The 18631-nt window shown below is 41.2% G+C and overlaps 1 protein-coding gene across 1 annotated transcript in view; it reads left to right on the forward strand.

The window, feature by feature from the left end:
• LOC135537176 (VPS10 domain-containing receptor SorCS3-like) overlaps positions 1 to 18631 on the forward strand; it is a 225431-nt gene that overhangs the window by 190979 nt on the left and 15821 nt on the right. The window contains exons 11-19 of the mRNA XM_064963385.1: positions 3256 to 3358; positions 4183 to 4259; positions 4459 to 4550; positions 6196 to 6303; positions 6806 to 6923; positions 10046 to 10179; positions 13177 to 13290; positions 14128 to 14299; positions 17252 to 17438. Coding sequence (XP_064819457.1) covers positions 3256 to 3358; positions 4183 to 4259; positions 4459 to 4550; positions 6196 to 6303; positions 6806 to 6923; positions 10046 to 10179; positions 13177 to 13290; positions 14128 to 14299; positions 17252 to 17438 — 1105 coding nt within the window. The remainder of the gene's footprint in view (positions 1 to 3255; positions 3359 to 4182; positions 4260 to 4458; positions 4551 to 6195; positions 6304 to 6805; positions 6924 to 10045; positions 10180 to 13176; positions 13291 to 14127; positions 14300 to 17251; positions 17439 to 18631) is intronic.

Below are 18631 nucleotides of genomic sequence, written 5' to 3' on the forward strand. Positions count from 1 at the left end.
TTGGCGATTATAGGGTAGAAAGATAAAAATGGAAAGGGTCTAAACCATCTGACTCGGATGTGTTTTTGGGGTCAAGTTTTTAAGGAGCTCCTTTAGCACCTTGGACTCAGTGACTGCCTGCAGGGAGAAACTTTGTAGTGGGGCGGGGGAGAAAGAGGGAGGAGTATCGGGCCTAGTCGCATTAGTTGGGGCGGGAGATGTTGGACGGGCAAGGAGGCATGGCTGAGTCAAATCGGAATCCTGACTTAATGAAGTGGTGATTAAAGAGCCATGTGCTTCTTGTCAGTAACAACCACATCATCTGCAATAAGGGAGAAGGCAGCTGTGAGGAGGAGGGTTTATTCTGCAGGTCATTTTCTTTATGGGGGCGTGTTTGTTAACAATACCACTGAAAATATAAAAAATGAAGGTCCAAGTGTCTTCAACAGAGGGGGATCAAGCTGATTCTATTCCAATTTACAGAGGTCAGGTCATGAAGTAAGGCTTGCTCATTACAAGTGTATATGCCCTTGATTCTAAGCAGTGGCGTGCCGTGGGCCTGGGGCCTGGGCCTTCAGTGAGGTCCTACACAGTCCCACCCGAATTAGTCCACCTCTTATTACCATCATTATAATGCCATGGCTCCAGACACTATACATTTAGACAGAAACGCAGTACAACCAGGCGTTGCGTCACCTTGAAATTGACATTTTTATTCAGAGAATTGCAGGGGAAGAGTATAATACAGTACAGTTCAACTAATAGGCAAGAACATAGTCGAGTGCAACAGAGTTATATTAATATTCTTCTTCTATCCATTTCTGGTCCACAAACTTTGAGCTTTAAGTCCCCCCCAAAAAATACAGTTTATGTTTCCCCAAAAACATGACACAATCAATGAGTCTTTTCAATATTTCCCTATTTTTCTTCACCTTTTCAATGTGCAGCTCCGTTGCCCTGCGCACTTGTTCGTTGAGCTGTAGATCCACTCGGGTGTCCCCAAACGTTTTCAAAAGCACCATTGCTTGTAAGTGCCCAGCCGTACTTTGGTGTCTCGTTGCTGCCTTGGTTAGACAACTCAAGTTTGCAAAGCCAGTGTGGCTCCAAACACCAAATCGATCACTTGCAAATAATAGGCAGTTCAGTTTGCAGTGCTTCTTGGAGCCTGTGAGCCATTGATAGCGCTCGTAGTTGGAACGTGGCGAACGAACCCCTTTCCCGCCTGTGACAGGCTTTGTAGCGTCGGTTGGGCGACCTCTCCTTACAATGTCAAACTTTTCTTGAAAAGTTCGTCTTGAGAATGGCGTTATAATTATATCCTCGACCAAATTGATATATTCTCCTCCTTCCGCCATTGTGGGTTGAAAAAAAAGCTTAGTAGTATGCAAATTAATTTGTTTATCAAATTCAGTTTCCTAGTTCTGAGGTTCTGCATAGACCTGCCCACATAGGACCTGCCTCTCAATATTGGTAATCCAATCAAAAGATGTGCACGCACTACGCCTGCTAGCTGGCTCCCGTGTAACACGAGCCAGCCAGCAGGCATACAATAGCCAACTCTAAAGCTGATTGACACTAAATTTTCATTTCCATTCACTTTAAGCTACAGCACCCGCACTGTTGATTCTGAAGGCCTGAGGGCAGATTTTAGACCCCTGGCAACACATGATTGCTGAATATGATTGGATAAAAGATCTAACATAAAGACCAACCCTCCAAATCTCAATCTGTGGCTGGAAGCAGTGCAACCAAGAGGAAAGCTATGAAATAAAGAGTATAACTCTTACTCTGGGGAATAATTTAATAAATATTTGTGAGAAAATATATTTAAAAAAAAAATTATATTCTGATGATGTTTAGGCCAGCAGAGAAGGCCTTGCTGGCCCTGACGGCCCACCACTGATTCTGAGAACATATTGTACAGCAATTTCAATCAGGTAACATGAATAGAAAGCCGGCGAGAGGTGGTCAGAAGAGGACGGGAGGCCAAAAGTCTGTGTAAACAATAGAGAGTCAGAGTTCTGAGTGTGGGAACAAACATAGTCTGTCCCACGGTTGGGCAAACAAGAAAGTTCACAGTCAACAAAGCATGCAGGAGTCATGAGGCAAATAGAAAAATAGCTAAATGCACAAGAAAAAAAATATAACGACTTGGGGCTAGCCATTGTAAGTTCAGAGTCATTTGCCCCAACAGTACGTGTGAGGTGGGGGTACCTGTACCAGACAGGGGAGACAGGCCAGGGCAGACGGCGAACAGATCGCCAGGTAGAATCCAGGCAGCAGTGCAGCAGGCAATGGGAGTAGGTGTCACACCCACTTGGGAGAAGCCTTCATTTCTGGAGGCAGACTTCTTGTTGAAAATACCAGTGGATGATCTCTGAACAGCGGGAGGGGGCTTCAAAGGCATCTGGATTTAGGTGGGGTAACCTGTGAGACTCCTGACATTTGTTGGGCTTAAAGGCTTTGACACCTCTCACTTCACACCTCAGTGCTCATTGAAGTTGTTTCTGGTCTGTCTCAGTCCCAGGGCAGATGGTCTCTGCTGTTTGTTTGCCAGGGCACTCTCTGTACAGCTTGGAAAGATGAATCATTGGTTGTAATAATCCTTCCAGGAAATGTTGTCCAAAATGAGGTTGTAGGTTTTGAGTTTTGAATCTGGAGTGAAGGTTAGGCTGTGGAGGGTAGCATCCTGTATAGGTCCCTGACAAATAATCCAAGTTTGTCTAACTCCAAATCGATCTTTTTGTAAAAAAACATGTTGACAAATGTGAGCACTCACATGCAGCCGTCTCCTTCTCTCTCCCTTGACTTAATGATCTTATGTAAAGTCCCTCCCTGTATTAATGACTGATAACGACAGATAAACTATGGAGAGGCAGTATGTTTTTTTTTAGAGTGAGGCTGTGGAAATTGTCTTACTTGTGTTTAGTTTGATTCATGCTTTGTTTTGTTAACCAAATACAGTTTGTTGAATAGTTGACTGCCTATGTTAGCATTGTTGTTAGCATTTGGTGTAAATGTAACTCACTGGAAGACTTCAGAATTCAAAAGATTCTATTAAGCTCTATCTTTAGGCTTTCTGAGATGAAAGCTTCATAAAGACAGCATGGCAGCTTTTCTTTTCCTTATCTAAAGGACCTTCTCTTGAAATAAAAAGCACATGCTTTGTGCACCTTTTAAAGATCAACCCTGTAGTATTCTATGTAACACTGGGGATTTGATTGACCAGTGTATAATGGCTCCGTCAAATATAATGGACTGTCTGTCATTTCTCAGCCCTTCTGTTCGCTCCATCTCCAACTGCAGACGTCTGAAAACCCCTACCTGTCAGGCAGCATATCAACCAAGGCTTCAGCACCGGGAATCATAGTGGCCACAGGTGAGAGAATACAGAATGAACATTTGATAGATTAGATTAGATTACCTTATTGTCCACTTATGTGAAAATGTATTCGGCTGAATAGAGAGACATCTGTTCAATTGTCAATTGTCAACTGTCTATCCTTTCCAGGTCAGTTCTGAAATTGCATTTGATTGTGAATATTATGATGGCTATCCAATTCCTAACATTACTGATAGGGATATTCAAGCCCTGCTATAAACAACTCATCTTCAACTGTGTGGGAAAATATTGTATCTTAGCAAAAACAACACAAATGGCCTACATCCATGAATCTGCTTTCTTCATCTCTGTCCTCAAACAATATTTGCTCTGTCACCAAAACAATAGTTTGTCCCCTCCATGAAACTCTAATCTCTTACTGAATCTGTGAGATCCCTAAGCCACTGTGAGCCTGTATAAATGTACTGAATATGTCCAGAGACACACTATAGCACTTTTGATGTTGTCCTTACTGACATTTTGGTGATACAAAGTCACCCGGTTTATTTAAGTGGGCCAGTGCAGACTGAGGACACAACATATTATGTTTGGTGACCCTGACAAACACGATGCAGCTTAAAACTCACGCCTGACACTGAACAGTGGATGGGAGATATCACAAGGCATCAACAAAGTGGAGAGATATGCTCAGAGATGAACATGTTACATCATTGCTTAAGAAAAACTAAGTATCATCCATCTAAGCATGAATGGTTGTTCTTCTCTGCTCTGCATCTATTCTTCATTGTAATTGACACCATCTTCACATTTTCAGCATCATTTGAATATTTAACTAATGCATTGTTGCATTTTTATCACAGGGAATATTGGGTCTGACCTGTCGTACAATAACGTTGGAATGTTCATCTCATCTGATGCTGGTAACAACTGGAGACAGGTGAGTTTAGGCTGAATTTGGGGGTAAAAGCTAAGGTATTCTCTTCTAAGGCATTCTAATAATATATTTTAATATTGTAGTTTGGAGAATAAGTATTTTGTACTGCTGTGTTTTGAGACTCAGTTTTCAGCTAGATGTGTACAAGGTAACTGTATCTAAATCATATATTATATTGAATTGCCTGTGTGTCCTCTTTCAGATATTCGAGGAGGAACACAACGTCTGGTTTCTGGATAAAGGAGGGGCCCTTGTCGCTGTGAAACAACCAACCGTCCCCACTAGACATTTACAGTAGGTTTAAATCTAATTCAGTGTTTGTATCTCTGTAAACTGGTTGCTATAACATGTTAGTACTTCTATTGATGTCAAGAAAACTTTTTTAATGTTACTTTATATATATGATTAAAGGCAGTAGTCAAGGTTTGAACAACTTGCAAAGCACAAACATATGCAATAAAGATACAAACATGTTGTCTAAAAAAACTAAATTGGGGGAAAGTGTTTTTCTTCACCAAGTCCCCCTGTTAGTACTTTTAACACTGACCATTCTATTGTAAATTGGAGCACCCACATTTTGCCTCAGTTAATACCAACACAACTGAAACCACATCTCTATTCTTATATCACTTTAGAAAAACATTTAGAAGGTACTTTTAGCACCAAGGTGTGCAGGATTCCTTCCTTCCTGGTTGTGTCTCCTAGATGATTTAAGTGCACTAGTGGAGGAAAGGAACACAGTAGAAGCCCTCATATCAAACCAGGTTTCAAATAGTATTGTTTTCTTTCAGCATTTAATTGAGACATTTAATTGTCCCAGACGGATGGGGTTTGCACTTTTGGGCCAATTTCATTGGAACCATTAGGCCTGGTAACAGACAGCTAAAGTATTTGAAAGATTTCAAATGCTATTTGAACCCAGGCAAGCACTGTAGGAACCAATCCCCCCCCTCTCTCTCTGTCTCTGTCTCTGTCTCTGTCCTCTTGCTCTCCTCCCAGCTAGTGTAACATTTCCTGACCCTGGTATCCTCCTAATAGATGAGTATAAATGCTTTGTCTGTTGTCTGAGTTTATAGCCAGATGAAGGCATGCTGACTGACGGAGGTTTAGATGGAAGCTGCAACAAGGGGGCTGCTGCTTCTTGCATCCTAGAGCAAGACTGTGCATTGTTGAGTGTTGTTCCCAACCTTGTCACACACAGTACTCCAGTGTTCTCACATCTGAAGTGATGTTGATGAGATGTCAGAATCAATAGAGAACAGGCCTGGAGGATGAAAGTTGCCCAATCTCTTTTTTATTTTTTTTATTTGTCTCCCCCCACCTCTCCGCCCCTGGTTTGTAGTCGTTCGAACATGAAACAGTTGTATTCTGGTTTGTTTTGTGTGTTGTGTTTTTTCTTCTACATCACTTCACTGTAGACTGTAAGTAAACTCAAGACCCATGACGTTGTTGATTTCTCTTCAAGTTGTTATGCCTCCACGCTTTGATAGTCAAACACAGTTCTGTTGTTTTATTCTTCTTCTATTCAACAGAACGTTTGTTAACTGTAGTCAATTAGACCCAACCTGAGATTCAGCGGCTGACTCTCTATGGAGACGACTCACTCCAATGATCTTCCATGAACCCAGTTGACACACTGTAATTGAGAGCATCAGGGCTCGTATTCAGAGTAGCAATGCTGATTCAGGATCAGATCCCACCGGTCTGTATAATCTCATTCCTTATGATCTAAAAGGTCAAATTGATCCTAGATCAGCACTCCAAGTCAGAATTACGAATATGGGCCTTGTTATTACTGCCAGTCTGAGATGTGAATGGTTGCATCACAAATGACACCCTTTTTCCTAGTAGGCTTCAGTACTTTAGACCAGAGCCCTATAGGCCCTGGGTGCCATTTGGGATTCATTCAATGTGTTCTTGTGTTGTGACTCTGTTACAGGATCAGTTTTGATGAGGGGCGGCAGTGGACCAGACACAGCTTCTCCTTGGTGCCTCTGTTTGTGGACGGGATGCTGGTGGAGGCAGGGACAGAGAACCAGATCATGACGTGAGTCGGGACAACAGAGTAATCGAGGGAAGACGCGCAGTGATGAATGATCTATAGACGGGGGATGGCATTCTTTTGCCCTCTGTAGGAAGTCTTAGAGAGATGGAGAAAAGGAGGGATTTCAATTGTTCTGTCTTCCATTGCTGTGGGACTCTGTTCCTTTTGGTGAAGGGGATGAGATGGATGAGATGAATTTGTCTCCTTCTCGTTCTCTTGGGAACCCTGTTCCTCTTGGAGGGAAGATATGAGGGGATGGGGAGGAATTTTAATTCAACAAATGCTGATGTCTCGTCTTTATTAAAAGAAGTTTAAATGGGAGAAAATATTTGATTCATAAGGGTTGTCAGTTTGTTAGCTTAGGATTGATTTCCCCATTTGATTGACATATTTAACTAGGAAAATGTAATTACTCATAGACTTAGCGTAATTGGTGAAAACTTGTAGCGCTGAAAACCCTTGTCACGTTATATTAACTTGTGTATCCATCCTTTGGTTTCTCAAGGTTTTTTGGACATTTCAGCCATAGGTCTGAGTGGCAGCTTATCAAGATAGACTACAAGTCCATCTTCAACAGGAAATGTACAGAAGGAGACTATCAGACGTGGCACCTTCACAACAAGGTAAGAGCTCTTAAACAGGATGTCGGTCCAACTTATCAATATGTGACCTTGTTACCAAATAACAATGAATTTACATGGTAGTTAGAGACTGTACATTATTTATAATGACGATACCTGGAGAAAATCGGACCTCTCTGAAATGAAAATGGGTGGCCCTTCCTTCAGTAAAATATATTTTTACCCGACCCTTCCTTAATGGTTAAAATAAAAAACGTGGCCCTCCCCTATACTCAAAATAATAATAAAAACATAAAGTGGACAGCAGAGAACATGACAACCATTATTTTCACCAACTACCGCGGACAAGGGTAGTGGTGAAAATATATCAATTAAATTAACAAAAGCACTGAATGAATCTATCAACTTATTTGCTTTCCCCAAAAAAAGCCTTTTTATTTTTAAAGCCTTTTTAACACATTTCATGCAATTCTACATAATTGTACATGACTGGAGATGACTATGGTCCTTTTAAATAGTAAAATAGAGCATGACAGCGAATGAGCGCATGCTGCAGCACCAGAGACGTTTTGATTTCTCTACAGGCTATTATTAAAAATAGAGGATAGTCCATGTCTGCAACAGTGCTAAAGTTGTCTATCAACTGTAAAAAGTGAGCACAACAGAACCAGTTACAACTGAAGTAAATGATCATCAATTCATTTGAGAAAAAGATGTTGGTTGTTTAACACAGCAAAATATATATATATATTTTGGGAAACAATCATTTTCTATTTCATTCCATGATATTATCAGGAATCTTGGTAAGACCCAAGTGCAGACTGTGTGAAGTAACAATGTTAATTGTAACAACAGGGGCAGGCAGACGACAGGTCAAGGCAGGCAGGGGTCGATAATCCAGAGTAGAGGCCAAGGTACAGGATGGCAGGCAGGTTCAGGGTCAGAGACAGGCAGTGGTCAGGCGGGCGGGTACAGGGTCAGGACAGACAAAGGTCAAAAACCAGGAGGATGAGAAAAAGAGAGACTAGGGAATAACAGGAGCTGAGACAAAATGCTGGTAGGCTTGAACAAACAAGATGAACTGGCACAGACAGACAGAAAACATAGGTAAAAATAACCAGAGGATAACTGGGGAAGGTGGGTGACACCTGGAGGGGGTGGAGACAAGCACAAGGACAGGTGAAACAGATCAGGGCGTGACAGATATTGTTGCTGCAAAATAGATTTGTGTAGACTGTGATTAGGGCATGGGAGTATAAGAGCATCTGCTGGGCTAAATTAACAAACTAGGCATGCATACTGTAGCTCACCTCATGATCCTCAAACCACAGACTAGTCAAACTCGTGTTTCTATTTAATTCAAAATCATTTATTTTATTTCATTTTATACAGCCTAAATCAAAATGTACTATATAGGTATGTTGGTGAAGTGCTGTTGTTGATGTGTTGTTAAAATGCTGTGCACCTGCCAGCCTGTAGCATGTCACAAATGTTTTTCAATTAATTTCCTAAATGGCAGGCTAAAGCCTGGAAATAATAATAATTTAACAATAATACATTATTGTTCCTTCTTAGGCTGCCTGGCTTGTTGCTGACTGATTTTAGAGTTAGTATGTTGTAGCCTGTTGGAATGTAGAATGTCAATTGATAGACACAATCACACATTACTTCCCAAAGAAAGTAAAAAAAAAATTGTCTCCACGGTTGTAGAAGGAAGCAGGCTCTACATGTCATAGAGACAAACCAAAGATATCCCATATGCATCAGAGTCTCTTCTTTCCCCGGCATTTTACAGCTTGTTTCTAGCATAAAGAATTGTGGATTAAAGTGCCCTGACAATATCACTTTATATAATCAGGTCCATACACTTTTATTTCCAAAATAACAAGCTAACAAGGTGTTAGGCCTATGCTTTTAGACATTTTCTTTAACAAACGCCACAATACCCTCAAATACCTTCGAGCCCTGGTTTTAACTTAACATACCAAGCTCTCCACTGACACTGAGATATTTAAGGAGTGTAATGGTGACTGAAGGAAATGGCTGACAAAGTCTATGGATGGTGGACTATAATTTCATCTGTCTAACAGGTAGGCCTACCTCTTATTTCTTGAATAGGAAGAAATAGACTCCAACACAAAGCCCTCTTGTTAGAAGCCTAAAGTCAAATTAAACGGCTGCTGCTCCATAGTAATGTAAGTTATGTAAATGACTTGAATATGGCTAATTGTGAGGTCAAAAACTATGATAAATAGCTTCATTATGGTCAACAAAACATATGATTTTTTTATTAAAATCAAATCTATCAGTAGCAAGTTCACCTCGGGTCTTCCTTTTCATCTTCGTTCTCTCCCTCTCAAACTGAACAGGGCATCAGTAGACCTAGTCTGCACGTACATATATATACTCTTTTGAAAAAAAAAAAATGGAATAAGTCTTTGACTCGCCTCCTGAAGTGCCACCTTACACAGCACATTCATTTGTTAGGCAGCACAAAAGTGTTTACATCAGCAAGAGCAAGGCTAGCTGGGGCTCATGATTGGGAACGCCTATCCATTGCAGTCTGTAATGCAGTCGAACCTAGTTTTTTTATACACCATCCCAGCAGCTCAAAAACTCAGGAGGGAAGTACATTTTCTAAGAAATATAACTTTGCCCTGTGCTTCTCCTAGCATACTCTTCATATAGCCTAGGCTTATAGCATATAGTATAGTCTGTGGAACATTTTATTGAGACCACAGTAGTGGCACTTGATATTGCTCGCCTAGCAGAGAATCAGGGATTAGGGGCATCATTGGGCACACATTGAGATAGTATATATAATTAGCAACTAATTCTCAAAACCTGAGCAATTTGACATTTAATCAATTACAAATTACCTGATCCTCCCCTGGCCAAAATAATAAAAAAAAAACATAAGAAACCCTCCCCCTGACTGATATTAAAAAATGACCCTCCCCCATGACCCTCCCCCTCAAGGTACCAATGTTTTTAGAAGGTAGATGCAGTGTACTTACAGTGTTTGGGTAGTTCCAATAAGCTCAATAGGTTAACATAATAATGGTTTGACTTGCTGTTCAATGTTAATTTGACATTTGAAATTGACGTACTGCAATCCCATGTGCGTTCACTATATGGATTAACATCCTGTATGTGTTTCACAGGGCGAGCCGTGTGTGATGGGCCAGAAACAGATCTATATGAAACGCAGACCAGGAAACTATTGCATGCTGGGAAAAGACTACGCCAAAGTCCTCTCTGCTGAGTCGTGTATCTGTCGGGCCCACGACTTTGAATGGTAATTATAGTATACTAGTATAATAACTCACAATTGCAGTAAAATAGAAGACATGAAAACATGTCCTTTTATCTCAAATCTAAACATGAGTAGATCAACAGAGGTTTCATTGTCCATAAAAGAGAGAGACATGTTGTATGATGCTTTGTGTATGTTGTCCCATTTAAGCCAATTTAGGATTTATTACACTATTTCAGGATCCCATTCATTTGGTTCATTTTCTGTGTCAGTGCCCCAATTATCAGATATTTTGGGGAATAATTTGCTCCTAACGTCTGTCTCTTTGGCTGAGCTCGTTTTGCTATGTTTATAATAAAGTAGAGAAGATGAAGGGTGTTAATAGGACTGTGGGTTGCTGTTGTTTTTGTCTTCTAAAAGCAGGGAAGAGAAAAGCGAAGATACCTTTGTATATAAATGCCAGCGGTGTCAGGTAAAACTGTATGAGTTTTAATTAGGATCCATTCATCTCCAGGGATAGTTGTTTTTAATTATTTTATGATACAGTTCACAAACGTCCTGACCACATGGCGTGGCATGTCTCTCTCTCTCTCTCTCTCTCTCTCTCTCTCTCTCTCTCTCTCTCTCTCTCTCTCTCTCTCTCTCTTTCTATTTCTACAGCTGGTGACAGAGACAGTGAAAAACAATCTCTTTAAGAAACGTCAACGTTCAGAGTGAACAACAATAAAACTTTTAATTGACTTTGAAGTGTACACAAAAGTCAAGGTCTGAAATGTTTACTGATTGCGTATTGCATAACAGGGTGACAATGCACCGGCGTGTTGTTCTGTTGGGCTGTGAACAAAAGGTCCAGGGGTTGATTCCAAAGTGGGACAATGACTAGAATAAAATCAGAGGTTATAAACTGAGCATAAATATGAATGCAACATGCAACAATTTCAAATTATTTACTGAGTTGTAGTTCAAATGAGGAAATCAGTCAATTGAAATAAATGCATTAGGCCAGAATCTATAGATTTCACATGAAGCATCTGTTGGTCAGATAACTTAAAATAAATTGCCCTCATAGTGGGCCTCAGGATCTCAGCACAGTATTTCTGTGCATTCAAATTGCCATAGATAAAATGCACTTGTGTTTGTTGTCTGTAGCTTATGCCTACCCATACCATAACAGTCCAGCTACCATGGGGGCGCAATGTTCACAACGTTGACAGCAAACCGCTTGCCCACACAATGAAATACATGTGGTCTGTGGTTGTGCGGCCAGTTGGACATACTGACAAATTCTCTAAAACTACGTTGGAGGTGGCTTATGCTAGAGCAACAAATGTTAAATTCTCTGACAAAAGATCTGGTGGACTTTCCTGCAGTCAGCATGCCAATTGCACAATATCTCAAAACTTGAGACATCTGTGGCATTGTGTTGTGTGACAAAACTGCACATTTTAGAGTGTCCTTTTATTGTCTACATCACAAGGTGCACCTGTGTAATTATCATGCTGTTTAATCAGTTTCTTGATATGCCACACTTGTCAGGTGGATGGATTATCTTGGCAGGAGAAATTCTCACTAACAGTGAAATAGTATTGTTGAACCTATGGAACAGTTCTGGGGATCCTTTATTTCAGCTCATGAAACATTGGACCTACACTTAATGTGTTGTATTTGTATTTTGTTCAGGGTAGATACATAGATATAACACTTGATATATTCTACTAATAATAAGTGAGGAGAGATTAGTATTAATATGTAACCAAAACACCCTGGGAGTCTGCATGACTGTAATGTACTAAACTGGACACCATACTTTTCTGTGACTTATTGGAAAGACATTTGATCTTTGCATTACCAAGGCTGTGATTCAGTGGTGCGTTAATGTCCTTAACTGGACACTGTACCTTCATTGGACTCACTTGGTCCCTTATAACTATTATCCCGACCAACCATAACACCATAATTTCACTTGACAGCCTGTCAATAAATTGGGGGAGGTTCCTAATCACACTGAGGCCAGACCAGGCCATAGGGAGTTCTAGACGGACCTCAGGCTTTGTTGCATCCTATTAGTTCTGGCTAGGTAATTAATTGATAAATCAATGACAGCGTCATTATTAGAATGGGCACTTGCCTAACCTGCTTTGCCCGATGTAAATCACTTCGTGATTGGGATGTTGCTAACATCAGCCGTTGGAAGTCAGCCAACCCTGTCCTGGCTGTGTTGACATGGAGTCCCCCAGGGCTCAGTCTTCCTACCTCTGCTGATCTGGAGCTTTTGTCAACCGCAGCCCAATCAATATATAATAATTATGGGTTGCAATGCAAAAAATATCTATTATATGTATCGTGCTGAGGGGACAGGAAAAATTAGCTGTAACATAGCACAGTAATACCGTATGTCCTTTGGATCAAAATCAAATCAAAATGTTTTTATCACTTCCTTCGTAAACAGCAGGTGTAGACTAACAGTGAAATGCTTACTTTACAGGCCCTTTCCAACAATGCAGAGAGAAAAAAATAGAAAAACAATGATAAATACACAATGAGTAACGATAACTTGGCTATATATACGTGGTACCAATACCAAGTTGATGTGCATATGTATGACATAATTGAGGTAGATATGTACATAAATGAAAAGCCAACTGACATTTATTCCTGAGGTGCTGATCTGTTGCACCCTCTACAACCACTGTGATTATTATTAGATGACCCTGCTGTTCATCTATGAACATTTGAACATCTTGGCCATGTTCTGTTATAATCTGCACCCGGCACAGCCAGAAGAGGACTGGCCACCCCTCATAGCCTGGTTCCTCTCTAGGTTTCTTCCTAGGTTTCAGCCTTTCTAGGGAGTTCTTCCTAGCCACCGTGCTTCTGCACCTGCATTGCTTACTGTTTGGGGTTTTAGGATGGGTTTCTGTACAGCACATTACGACATCAGCTGATGTAAAAAGGGCTTTAGAAATACATTTGATTGATATACAGTAGGTAGAGGTACCGTGTTGATGTTGATCACATTCTGTATGTGATTTGTTATAGTGATTATGGCTATGAACGGCGTAGAGAAGGGAACTGTCTACCAGCGTTCTGGTTCAACCCAGCTGTCATATCAAGAAGCTGCAGCCAAGGACAGAACTACCTCAACAGCACAGGGTGAGTTGCACATAAGGACACTATTTTGTAGCGTTTCTGTGTTGTCTATTCTAAGTGAAGGCAACCCTGCTGTATATTTCTGCTCAATGAAAGGTCAAATATTTTTCCTTGAATGTTTTCCATTTCATTTTATAAAACATTATGATGGTTATAATATGATCCATGTTAAAAAGCCTAAATAGGTATCTCACATATCAAAAGAGAGGTACAAAACACATTACAGCTTACAGTGGCTACAGTATCTCTCTGTATAGGTTGGCCAATGCTTATCATCTTCCCATCTTCCCACTGTAATGAAACACTGTCAGGGTGTCACACCCTCTGGCACGGCTCCTAGTGTGAATAGTGATATTGGCTATTTAGACCTGAGTCATTCACCAGACAGTAGATCTATACTGCGTGAGATGGTGCACTTCTGAGAGCTACACAGCACTTTCAGGAATCCTAGGACACAGATTAGGACGTCTCAGGATAGCTAAGGTCTGAGGAGAACGGTACATCCTTCATTCATGCATTCGCTTCCCCAAGGTTAAAAGTCAAGTTTTGTCTCGGAGTTAGTTAAGCATGTTCGAGTTTTGTCAGTGTGAAATTAATATTTTAATTAGGGATCACTAAGCATTTTTAAGATTGGTCAAAGAATAGCAAGTCTTGTTTACTAGCTCGGTCACTTCCGCAATCACTTTGAGGTTAAAAATACATTTTTTGCAATTTCTTGTCAAGCCTCATTGATGAACATGACCAATACCTTAGCCTTGTTAACTAGTAGTGTCATGAAGCCATAACCTCAGTAAACCATACTAAACATGTACTAAATCATTCAAGTGGTATCTTCTTAAGGTACCGAAAAGTGGTGTCCAACAACTGCATCAAGGGAGTCAAGGACATGTACACACCCAGGAAGCAGATGTGTCCCAACAGGGCTCCAAAAGGCCTTTCTCTCTCCACCAGAGAGGGCAAGCTTACCGCTGACCTGCACACCAACGTCACCTTCCTGGTGCATCTGGATGAGGTAGGACTGGGCCAAAAGCCAAAATGGCCTCCTTTTTGTATATCATTCTTATGGGCCTGTAGGAGCCCAAATGGATATCTTTGTATGCATCACTGTTATGAGTTGCATTGATTTTCACTTTAAGCCATGAAATGAAAAATCTGTGTTTTGTATTGCTATGCATGGTTGTAAAAGTAGTCCTAGCATGTGGTGCACAACTCACTCACTCTAGGCCTGTTACTGAGTGAAATATGGATTTTTCTCCAGACATATGCCTACAATTATTTCCCTGTTATATTATCCCATACACACCAACTGCTGAAAGTGTAATAGTAACTTGCAACACAACATCACCCACACACAGCTAGAGGCCCCAAGCCCCGAGCTGAGAGACAGAGTAAGAGCTAAAGACCTTAGAGAGAGATACACCCTGGAGACCCTGTTATAGAGTGATAAACTCAGAGTAGCCTCCTTCTAGGGCCAGGGCCTTGCCTCGCTCCCCTCACTCCCTAGACACTGTTCAACCACCTCACATTAAATTCAGGTGGAAAAAGTGCAGTAGTGCTCTGCTTGGTGCGGCGGTGCTTTCCCCCTGAACTGCAGCTAAGAAGTAAGTGTCTCTCCCACAAGGTCTCCCCCGGGCCCAGCTGTCATATTACAGTGTGATGAGTTGAGGAAATTATAATTGATTTATTTAGTGAAGAGTGTCACGGCCGTCGTTAGGAAATGACCAAGGTGCAGCGTGGTGAGGGTACATATCTTTTTATTTTATATAATGACGCCAACAAAACAAGAAATAAAGAAACCACGGTAAAGCTTAACAGGGCTTTAGTGCCCCTAACAAAGATAACTACCCACAATGACAGGTGGGAAAAGGAGCTGCCTAAGTATGGTTCCAAATAAGAGACAACAATAGACAGCTGTCCCTGATTGAGAACCATACCCAACCAAAACAAAGAAATACAAAACATAGAAAATAGAACATAGAATGGCCACCCCACATCACACCCTGACCTAACCAAATAGAGAAATAAAACAGCTCTCTAAGGTCAGGGTGTGACAAAGAGAGGCCTCCTATTATAAGAGAGACATATGCCATGTGGTCAAAAAGTTGATGAAATGTATTTTATAAAAATTTCAGTCCCAAAATAATTAAAAACAACTATCAAAGGAGACTAATGGAGATGAAGAATCTTAATGGTGTCGGGTCTTATGCATTAGGAAAATCCTTCGCTCCTGTTGAATTCAGACTTTAATTTATTTTCATGAAGCCCAAGATGGTAGAATTTCTTGGGGAGAGCAAATGGGCCTAAATATTTAATTTGTGGTACTGCTGGGTAGTGAACATGGCGGTTCAGAAAAATAAAAATTAAGGAGGGAGGTGGAAGAAAGTTTGATGTTTTGAGAGCGGGATGAGATCTGTAGTGTCACACGTCAAGGTTTCATTATCACAAAGTGACCTTATAGCATGTCATGTGTACACCAAACAGAATTACCCATCATTAGCTACCTTATAGCATGTCATGTGTACACCAACAAGAACCACTGGAATAGTCCCAAAGGAGCAAATCCATCCATCTTGCTCTCCAGGCAGGCTCAATCAAACGCTCAAAGCATTTTATAGAAAGCGAAAACTATTTGAACCCAGGTATGACACACCATCAGCATGACAGCACTGACTTCACACCGTTTATACCATCCTTTGTGTGCTGACATTCACCTGAACAAGACTCCTTTACACAGTCCTGCTGTGTTGGACCTGAACTAACACAACCCATTATTGTCAACCAGTACTGCTGTCCAGACCATGACTCTTACCCTATTACGCATTTTGGATATGGAGGCCCTCTGAGTCACACATGGAGCCACGGACACAAAGCTTGTCATTTAGCCAGCAGGCCAGCATCAGTCTCATGCAGATTAGGGAGTGATCCCAGGACACCTCAATAGAGAACTAGAAGTGTCCAGAGAAAGTGAACAGAGGACACCAACAGAATCCCGAATGACATCGGCGCCACTACAGTTCCACACAGTAGCTGATACTGTTATCCCTTTTCTTCCATTCTATTCTGCCTTTCTTTATTTGGCTTATCCATAGTTTATCATTTTCAGTGTACAATGGTGTGAAATATACCCCCAGAAGCCTTCTCCTGTTTTCATACTCTGCTGTGCTTGAAAATAAATAAAACGGATAGTGAATAAGGAGAGAGAGACACACACACCTCATTTTAGGTAACAGGCAAACACACTCCTCTCACAGTGGGGCAGAATATGATGCAACCCCAATGTTGGGCTTGTGCTGACTGCGAATGTAGGCCAGCAGTCTGTTGACTAGTGTACCTGCCACCCTACTGTCTCTTGATTACAACACTGCTTCGTCCTCCCTGTGGTTCTCTCTCCATCACACACACACTCACCACATGGACTCATGTCAGACTCAGGTTGCACACTGATGTAGAGGTGTCACAACACAATCTGTTGGACTTCTGATAGAAACAGACAGACAATGATGTCCTGCCTGGGCCCATGCATGCTTACTGAATGGTACTGTGGATTTGAGGCATTGTATTGAACCCCATTTTTTAAAACATTTATTTAACTAGGCAAGTCAGTTAAGAAGAAATCTTATTTATAATGACGGCCTACCAGGCAAAAGTGGTTTAACTGCCTTATTCAGGGCCAGAATGACATCATTTTACTTTGTCAGCTCGGGATTCGATCTAGCAAACTTTTGGTTACTGGCCCAACACTCTAACAACTAGGCTACCTGCCGCCATAAAACAATGACATGTATTTAAGTCTAGAATAAACAAAAGTACAACTATCTAGCTGGGCTCTGAAATACAATGGAATTGTTACATATATATTTTTTATAACGATGAATATCTTATTTTATTTTTTTTGTCTTTATTTCTGTCTTTTCTGTCTTTCTTTCATCTGTCGTCCTCACTTGAGACTTTACTTGTTTTCCAGGGGGACTCAATGAGAACCAACATCCAACTGGATTTTGGAGATGGCACGGCAGTCTCCTACTCCAACCTGAGCTGGATCGAAGAGGGTATCAGGCATGTTTACAAGATGGCTGGGATATTCCGTGTCTCTGCCTTGGCGGAAAACACCCTGGGATTTGATACTTCCACGTTGTACCTTCATGTTACGTGTATGTCACCTCTATACATTCATCTATTTTGACAGGAACATTCAATTCCCGCCATCGAGGAATGAAGTACTTCTGGTTTTAGTTTGTACTGTACCTGGTAGATAATTGATCAGTTACTGTGACGTCGGCCATTGATTGGCCAGAGTGGTCGCTCACCTGGTGACCCAGGTCTGAATCAGTCCATGATTGGAGGGAAAGAATGGAAAACAACAGTGCTGTGGTTCTCAAGGATCATAACTGAATATCTCTGCCTCATATTCCTCTGTAAATAACCACATTACTAAATATACAGCAGTGTACAATGGAGCCAGTTAAAGGCAAAGTACCAGAATGCTTTCAACATAGTACAGCACTTTGATGCCCTCTCTTTTCATCTTGTAATGAACAAGTAAATAATAGTGACAAATATAACATGCTTATGTCTAAAAGGCTTCAAGAATTATCCAGCACTTTGAGGTGCAGTGTTTGAATTGCCGCCTTGTCTCTTGATTTGAAAAGCGAGGCTTTCGTCAATTAGTGAAGGTGCCATTTAAATATTGTCTCTGGTCGCCACGTCACTTTCAGTCAGTGTACTTTGATATTATTGATGTCATTGATTCTGCTGGTGTTTTTTCCTGGTTTGGTACAAATGATTATATATTTTTTGTACTTTTACCCTTTTTTCTCCCCAATTTCATGATATCCAATTGGTAGTTACAGTCTTGTCTCATCGCTGCAACTCCCATACGGACTCGGGAGAGGTGAAGGTGGCGAGCCATGCGTTCTTTGAAATAAGACCCTGCCAAGCCGCACTGCTTCTTGACACACTTCTCACTTAACCTGGAAGCCAACCGCACCAATGTGTCGGAGGAAACAAAACACCTGGCGATTGAAGTCAAATTGCAGACAACCTTTCTGCCACAAGGAGTCTCTAGAGCCCGATGGGACAAGGATATCCTTGTCAGCCAAACCTTCCCCTAACCCGAGCAACTCTGTGCCAATTGTGCGGCACCTCATGGTCTCCCTGACCCGGCCGGCTGTGATAAAGTCTGGATCGAATCCGGGTCTGTAGTGACGCATCAAGCACTGCGATGCAGTGCCTTACACCATTGTGCCACTCGGGAGGCTGTTTGGCACATTTTGAGGGAATTTACAGAGGAGAGAGTGTGCAGATAATGCTTTTAGCAATGTGCCAATCACGATGCCACCACATA

The sequence above is a fragment of the Oncorhynchus masou genome, chromosome 5 (genome assembly GCF_036934945.1).
Source record: "Oncorhynchus masou masou isolate Uvic2021 chromosome 5, UVic_Omas_1.1, whole genome shotgun sequence".
Lineage (NCBI taxonomy): Eukaryota > Metazoa > Chordata > Actinopteri > Salmoniformes > Salmonidae > Oncorhynchus > Oncorhynchus masou.